Raw genomic sequence first — 8,782 nt, forward strand, 5'->3', positions numbered from 1 at the left:
CGGGAATGATTGGAATTGAATCGGGAGCAAAAAAAAAAAGCAATCGGATCGGGAAATATCGGGATCGGCAGATACTCAAACTAAAACGATCGGGATCGGATCGGGAGCCAAAAAAACATGATCGGAACAACTCTAATTCAATCCCCCAAAAAAGTTGCTGCAGTAAAAAAAAAGTATTTTCAAACAAAGAAAAAAATCACTTGAAAAATAAAATTGCCCTCTGCTATTTATTTTATTTTATTTTTTTAAATAATATGCAAAGCAAATGATCATCTAAGGTGCTAGTCATATGATCTGTTCGGAATTTTTTTTTTTTACCCATTATAAAAATATCTTTTTTTGTTCATTTCATTCATTTTTCTTGTTTGCTTTACAACTTTTATATAAATAGGAAAGTCAATTACATGCAATGACACTTTTCGGCCACCGGGGGGGTACCCCCCCCCTCCCCCCAATACTCTTATGAACACATATGCTGCCAAATTGATACACACCTTTCGTAGGGATAGACGGACAATCCATTAGGGCTGGGAGGAGCTGGCGGCGGATCAAAGGCTGCCATCAATGGCAATAAATAAGTTCATTATATCAAATAAAGGCTCAAACGGCTTCTGTCAAGTGAAACCTAGGATGCTTGAAGTGGAGTGTCTGCGAACGTTTTGTCGTGAGATTTCTCACACGCACGACACCGAAAGCATGAGCACATGGAAACAATGACAAAGCTCGACATAATCACAGCGCTTCAATCATTTATGACAGCAGATGTATAATTCAAAAAGCAGCATGAAAGATTCACAAGGCACTGCACATTGTTTAATCTGCCCCCCGCCTCCCTGACTCACATTGTACAACAGTAGGGGGGTTAATCATCAACAACCGGGGTGGCAAAAGTGCTCAAGCACTGTATTTAAGTAGGAGCACTCACGAGTTTTATTTTTCTAGTTACGAGCTGTCATACGGTCGTTTGTTTACTTCAACCTGTGGGGGTAAACTTATGTTAAGTATGAGTGCTGTAAAGTGGTAGTCACTGCAATCACTGAATATTGAAATATTGTATCTTGTTGTGAACCTCCTCATGGTTTGCTCGTTTTGCACATTCCTATTGCACTGTTGAACAGTTCTATTTATTATTTCTATTTATTTTAGAGTTTAAACGATTACTCTAATAATTCGAGTAAGTCGATTTTAAAAATTGATGGAGGAATCTTCTCCGCCTCGAGGAATCGTTTAATTTTGTCAGGTCTGAGCATGACGTTTTGTCCGGACAACTTTTAATGCGGCACAACACGTTGACGTCACGTGCGTATAGGGAAAAAGAGAGAGGTGGCGGATACATTTGATTTCAACCACGCATGAATATAGACGTAACGGCGAAGAAGCCGACGAAAGCGAAGAGAAAGGCACCAAAGAAAGCAAAAAATGTCGAAAGTGTGGGAGCATTTCAAGCGAACCGTGTTTCGTGTATTCACTGTAAGACAGCGCTTGCGTAACACTACCCCCGCCCGGCCCCAGCTAACCGCGGCCCCGACGATGCTTTCGCACCCCCAGCTGAACCCCGCGACTGATGGCCGCCCCCGAAATCCGGGCCGGGCGCCACTGCGCGACCCGCCCGCCTAGCTCCCGCTCCACCGAAAGCACCTCGTTTACTCCGAGAGCGGAGGAGCGGTACTCGGGACAAGGTAAAATTAAGTTAACATAGCGCTAATGCCTTGCTAACATAATGTTAGCCCTGCGGAGGGCTAGGTTTCTATTAATTATGACGACTGTCGATGTGTGCCTAAGATGTCTTTCATACAGGCTTTATTTAATCTGTAAAAACACACCGTTGTAGAGCGATGAGGGTGTAAAATAGAAACATAATAAAGCTAACTGTCACTTTTAGCTCAGTAGTCATTGATGGATAAAACATCAAGTAGCATTTGGCACATTTACAGTGGGGCAAATAAATATTTAGTCAACCACCAATTGTGCAAGTTCTCCTACTTGAAAAGATTAGAGAGGCCTGTAATTGTCAACATGGGTAAACCTCAACCATGAGGAACAAAATGTGAAAAAAATAAGAAAATCACATTGTTTGATTTTTAAAGAATTTATTTCCAAATTAGAGTGGAAAATAAGTATTTAGTCACCTACAAACAAGCAAGATTTCTGGCTGTCAAAGAGGTCTAACTTCTTCTAACGAGGTCTAACAAGGCTCCACTCGTTACTTGTAATAATGGCACATGTTTTAAGTCATTATCAGTATAAAAGACACCTGTCCACAATCTCAGTCTGTCACACTCCAAACTCCACTATGGCCAAGACCAAAGAGCTGTCAAAGGACACCAGAGACAAAATTGTAGACCTGCACCAGGCTGGGAAGACTGAATCTGCAATAGGTAAAACACTTGGTGTAAAGAAATCAACTGTGGAAGCAATTATGAGAAAGACATACAAGACCACTGATAATCTCCTTCGATCCGGGGCTCCATGCAAGATCTCACCCCGTGGCGTCAAGAACGGTGAGCAAAAATCCCAAAACCACACTGGGGGACCTAGTGACTGGGACCACAGTAACAAAGGCTACTATCAGTAACACAATGCACCGACAGGGACTCAAATCCTGCACTGCCAGACGTGTCCCCCTGCTGAAGCCAGTACACGTCCAGGCCGTCTGCGGTTCGCTAGAGAGCATTTGGATGATCCAGAAGAGGACTGGGAGAATGTGTTATGGTCAGATGAAACCAAAATAAAACTTTTTGGTAGAAACACAGGTTCTCGTGTTTGAAGGAGAAAGAATACTGAATTGCATCCGAAGAACACCATCCCCACTGTGAAGCATGGGGATGGAAACCTCATGCTTTGGGGCTGTTTTTCTACAAAGGGACCAAGACGACTGATCTCTGTAAAGGAAAAAATGAATGGGGCCATGTATCGAGAGATTTTGAGTGAAAATCTCTTTCCATCAGCAAGGGCATTGAAGATGAGATGTGGCTGGGTCTTTCAGCATGACAATGATCCCAAACACACAGCCAGGGCAACAAAGGAGTGGCTTCGTAAGAAGCATTTCAAGGTCCTGGAGTGGCCTAGCCAGTCTCCAGATCTCAACCCCATAGAAAATCTATGGAGGGAGTTGAAAGTCCGTGTTGCCCAACAACAGGCCCAAAACATCACTGCTTTAGAGGAGATCTGCATGGAGGAATGGGCAACAGTGTGTGAAAAGCTTGTGAAAAGGTACAGAAAACGTTTGGCCTCCGTTATTGCCAGCAAAGGGTACATAACAAAGTATTGAGATTAACATTTGGCATTGACCAAATACTTATTTTCCACCATGATTTGCAAATAAATTCTTTAAAAATCAAACAATGTGATTTTCTGTTTTTTTTCCACATTCTGTGTCTCACGGTTGAAGTTTACCCATGTTGACGATTACAGGCCTCTCTAATATTTTCAGGTGGGAGAAATTGCACAATTAGTGGTTGACTAAATACTTATTTGCCCCACTGTATTTTAAACACTGCAAAAACTCAAAATCCTATCAGGACTTACAATTTAGACTTAAATTTAAAACTTAACAGGAACTTAAAATAGCTTGACACGAATGTAAATTCAATTGAAACAGGTGGGAAAAACACTGTTATCAAGCGTAATGAAATTTTAAAGTAAGAAATAGATATGTGCCGATTAACGTAGAATGAAAACATCACCGTTTCAAAACCACAAAAAATTTCCGTCATACCGTCCCTAAGGTATTAACCATTTTTTATGTCCCAAAATTGCAATGGAAAATCCCTCGCTTGCAGCTGCATGGCTCAACCCGCTCCCACCGTTTTTTTTCTCAGTGTCAGTAAGTCAGCTGTGCTACACGATGGCCTGCGGAGGTGAAACTCCTGAACTTTTTCCCCCATCGGAGAAAATGAAATCGCTGGTATGAGAATACTTCGGCTACAGAAAAGTTACAGACAGAGGAGGAGGGCCAACCGACATGTAAAACATGTTTGCGGAGGGTGGCTGCCGAGCAGGCAATAGCCCCAATATTATTTTCCCCTTTATACAGAATTAAAAGTTATTAAACACCGAATGTTTCCCACCAGCTACGAGAGTTAACTCCAGCGTGTTTAGTGTGTCTAGCCGTAGTAAAACATGGTGGGGGGTTTTTCTCTCTGGCAACTGTCTGTGTTGAGAAAGAGAGTGTGTGTGTATAATGTTAAATTTGAAACAAGTCATACACATGTGCTTTCTATGGAAAATAATTAAATTAATTTTGTTCTGATGCTAATAATTTTGAGCTGTGGTTGTGGGTTTAGGCTCACCTAAAGGACTGCACTTATTTTAATTTTATTGAGATTATTTCAGTTATTTTTTGTTTTTGTTTTTGTTTTCATTTATTTTACCTTAACATTATACTTATGTTCCAATTTGCTACTACTACTACTGGGTTACTACAAAGACAGCGTTCCATTTCACCTACAGTGCGTGTTGGAGTTTTTGTATTGGAAATAAAAGCGCCCGTGTATTATAAAGCAAATCCCCGTAGCTAGATGACTCGTTCTACAGTTCGGATGTGCGTTCACATTTACAAAACAAAACTGAGTATCTGAGAAAAAGAACTCAGTCAGTTTAAAACAGTGCTAGCGTGAAACTGCCCTTAAAGGGAACCATGGAGAGAATTGTAGTTCTTAAAAGATAAATGTTAGTTTGAGTTATAATAGTTTTGATATTCAAACCTATCAATGTTTTCATTTTATAGAATTTGAAAAATTAGTTTAACTATTAGGTAGCCATTGTTGTTGATGACGCAATGCACTCTGGGTGGTGACGTCATTGGCCAGCGCTGCCGTACTTCCACAGTGTCACTTGTTAGCTACATAAACATGTCGTCGGTTCTGCCATTCCAATTTGAACCTGAGCAGAAAAGTGATGAGCAGGACAGCACTGTCGATATTTCACAAAACCAGCAGCAAAAGCAATTTAATGAAGGACTCCAGCGGGATTCGAACCCACGTTTCACATAGAAAGCGTAGATGACAGGACTATACCTCTGTGTGACGTTAGAGTCATGATTTTCCTTAAAAAGCAATCGCAACCCACACGTGCTATCTGTCCGTGCGGTAAAACCTGAAAGGGAAACCCAACTCAAAAGAAAGTGCGGCTGGCTTGGCCATGGACTTAGAAAACACGGCTCACTTCAGACTGCAAGCTGACGACAATAACAAAGGGATTTCGGAAAAGGGTTTATTGAACACACAAAAGAACACGGGATCGCGAGAAGGGGTACACAAAAAGGGTCCGTGACAGTAGGTCAGGATCAATTAAAAAAAAATTTAAAAACGCGGGGAAAAACCGCAGTGAGAGCAGATAAACGGAAAAAAAGGCAATGATGCAACTAGCAACGATGGGATATACATACTGTCAAATAACAGCAAGTCAATATCTCGGCAAGCCGCCTAGGATCGGTTTAAAGACACTGCTGATGAGCGAGAATTGGATGTAGGTACGACGTCGGGAACTCATCCCACAGCTATGTAACAAAACAATCTGACCAGCAGCAAATTTTGACAAAATCATACCCGTCATAATGTTAGCTTCGCTTGCTCGCTAGCACAGCTATACTCCAAGTCCAGCCCAACCGTGTCATCGCCCTCAGCGTGCATTGCATGCATAAACCCTCCGTTGGTCAAAACATGTACTAAATATTATAGATTTTTAAATCAATGGCAATAATATATGTGTTTCTAATAACAAATTTTAGTAAAGGAGAACAATTGTGGCCTATTATAGCCTAAAAATCTAAGTCCGTGGTTACCTGTAAAAAGCGGAAAATCAAGCTCATTTCTGGTGGGGGGGTTTCTATTGAAGCTTCTTGTGCTTGGAGACTTGACTTCTGGAACTCTAGTTTCTTTACCTACTGAGCAGCGAGTGCTGCTGAGCCTCTCCACCGCCACAAAGCACTCACAGGCTGAAATGATTGTATGTCACTGACTTTCTCAACTTCTACAGTACTAGCTTTAGCTAGTAAACTGTTTTGTCTTACAGCAACATGAAATTGTTCATACAGTTGTAAAAAAAATGAATAGTAAGACCTGAACATACCTGAGAGGTAAAAGTGTGGCGACTTTAATCCGAACATGCCTCCGTGTTGGCTGCAAGTGGGCGTCAGGTTAGCGCGCTAGTCGGGCAGTCATCCGCCCCTGGGTCCCTCCTCCTCTCACTCCAAGGGGTGACGAGGGGGTCAGAGGTCAGCCTCTGTCTACTCCCCTTTGACCCCACTCGACTGAACCTTCGTGCAACCAGAAGAAGGTAGCGGACAATTGATTGGACTCTGAGCTGAGAAGCAGTAGCTGTCTTGTCATTCCTTCCTTTGAGTGTTTGTGGGAGCGAGGATGGCGAGAAAGAAATGAAAGTGAAGAGGCTTCTGCCAAGCTTGGTTCTTCCTCTCCTGCTTTTCAGTCTTTGTAATCCCTTCCTTGCTTCTATTCATCCGGCAGTTTCTTGCTCATCACGCTTCCTCTCTCTTATTTTCTGCCTTTATCCTTGCTTTTGCCTCCTCGGTCCCACTAGTGACTGCTCAGCTCAGCGGGCGCCCAAGAGGAGGAGGAGGAAGAGAAAAGAGGGAGGGAGGGGAGAAAAGAGGAGGAGAATGACATGATGGACCAGTGAGGGAGAGATGAATGAGTATGTCTGTGTGTGTGCGGTTGGGTGAGAGGAAGAGGAAGCGAGACGAGCGAGAAAGGGTGTTGATGCACTTCTCATTATCAGTAGATTGGACTTGTGCCTGAGTGACAGCTGATTCATCATGGGAGCGAGAAAAAGTACGCGAGAGCGCGTGTAGGGCTCTCTTTCTGTTTTCTCAACCTCCACTACTGCTGTCGCTGCCTTAGAATGCACAAAAATGCACGTGCAAGTCATGAAATAATTTGTCATCATCACCATGTCCAATGCAGATACTTGACAAGGTGATGATGCTGGAACTTTTGTTTGGTGCTGTTCCAGTGAGATTTACAAAGATGACTGCCTGAAGAAGACATCAAAATTCCCTCAGTCCTTGATGATATGGGGCATATGAAAGGCAAAGGCACTGGGGGGGATGGCTGTGGTTCAATCTTCAATAAATGCAAGGGTTTACACTGAAATTTTAGACAGTTTTCTTATCCCTTCAATTAAAAATATGTTTGTCATTTTCCAAAATGACAATGCATCATGCAACAGTGACAGTGTTGGGCACGTTACTTTAAAAAAGTAATTAGTTACATTACTCACTACTTCTTCCAAAAAGTAACTGAGTTAGTAACTGAATTACTCTATAGTAAAAGTAACTAGTTACCAGGGAAAGTAACTATTTCCGTTACTTTAAAAAGAACTTGTTGTATGTCAAAGAATTTAAAATTTTCTGAGCAGTATTCGAGTCAGAGGAATAGAGAACAACAGACAGGTAGTTAACTTGTTAGGTGCTTCAGCAGATTTGAATTGCTTACCACAGATGTCGACAAAAGCGTTGCCCTGGGACATAAATTACACATTACATGCAGGTTCTTTCCTTTAATTTCGACAAACTTGAAATAGTGTCTATATCTCCACATCTTAAAGGACAATTTTTCTTCTGAATGATCTGCCACCCCGACCCTGTGCATGTTTTGCGTGTGTGTGTTTGCCGCACGCGCTGTTCCGGTTTGCTTGTGAAATCACCGGCTCTGAGTGGCTTACCACAACACATGACTAACCCTCAGCCAATCAAAATCACTTCCATCGCATCTCTCGAGGGGCTGCATTCAGGTAGGCTTGTTTCCCGACAATTCACGTCACCTTCAAAGCGTCTGCCGTCCTCAAGATGGAAGCAGAATTATTGCTGGCTGACAGTGGAAGATGGGAACTAGGCTAGCATCAGGTGTAGCAAACACAGAAACGTTACCAAACTTTGGAAAGCATTGTCTAATTGAATGAGCAGGGACAAACAGCTTGGAGTCAGAAGTACGTGCGCTATTCTCGAACCTGAACGCACCCCAAGTCTTGGATGACAAATCAACAGAGCAGAGAGGCGACTCGACACGGCTGGTAGTTTCTTCAATTTAGTCAGAGTAAGTAACGCACTGCTTTTGACCGTCAGTAACGGTAACGGCGTTGTAACGGCGGAAAAAGTAATTTGTTAGATTACCCCGTTACTGAAAATATAACGCCGTTACGTAACGGCGTTATTTATAACGGCGTTACTCCCAACACTGTACAGAGATAAAACTGTTAAAGCATTCCTTGGAGAAAGACTCATCCAGTCAATGTCATAGCCTGCAAATAACCCAGATCTCAACCCGATTGATAACATGTGGTGAAAATTGAAAAGAATTCCTCATTTACAGTAGTTACCAGTTCATTTTGGTTTTCACTACTATAGAATATGTTTGTGTCATCTGCAAAAAGTATAAAATTTCAATAAGTGAGATACATTATATATATCATTAATCAAGAATACTCATCAGGTCCATGCCTCAGAGACTGCAAGCTGTCATAAAAGCCAGAGGTGGTGCTATTAAATACTAAAGATGTGCTTTGATTGTTATTTCTTTGCTTGTTTCTCATGATTCCTTTTTTTTCCTCAGAAATTGGATTCCATATACAGTGCCCTGCAAAAGTATTCGGCCCCCTTGAATCTTGCAACCTTTCGCCACATTTCAGGCTTCAAACATAAAGATATGAAAGTTAATTTTTTTGTCAAGAATCAACAACAAGTGGGACACAATCGTGAAGTGGAACAACATTTATTGGATAATTTAAACTTTTTTAACAAATAAAAAACTGAAAAGTGGGGCGT

The 8,782-nt window shown here is 41.9% G+C and overlaps 1 protein-coding gene across 1 annotated transcript in view; it reads right to left on the reverse strand.

Annotated features, from left to right (window-relative positions):
• The window catches only part of LOC130916136 (genetic suppressor element 1-like), a 120,113-nt gene extending 112,867 nt beyond the window's left edge, over positions 1-7,246 (reverse strand). Inside the window, exon 1 of the mRNA XM_057836603.1 lies at positions 6,073-7,246. Coding sequence (XP_057692586.1) covers positions 6,073-6,109 — 37 coding nt within the window. The 5' untranslated portion in view covers positions 6,110-7,246. The remainder of the gene's footprint in view (positions 1-6,072) is intronic.
• Between the last annotated feature and the right edge of the window lie 1,536 nt (positions 7,247-8,782).

The sequence above is a fragment of the Corythoichthys intestinalis genome, chromosome 5, assembly GCF_030265065.1.
Source record: "Corythoichthys intestinalis isolate RoL2023-P3 chromosome 5, ASM3026506v1, whole genome shotgun sequence".
In the NCBI taxonomy this organism is placed as follows: domain Eukaryota; kingdom Metazoa; phylum Chordata; class Actinopteri; order Syngnathiformes; family Syngnathidae; genus Corythoichthys; species Corythoichthys intestinalis.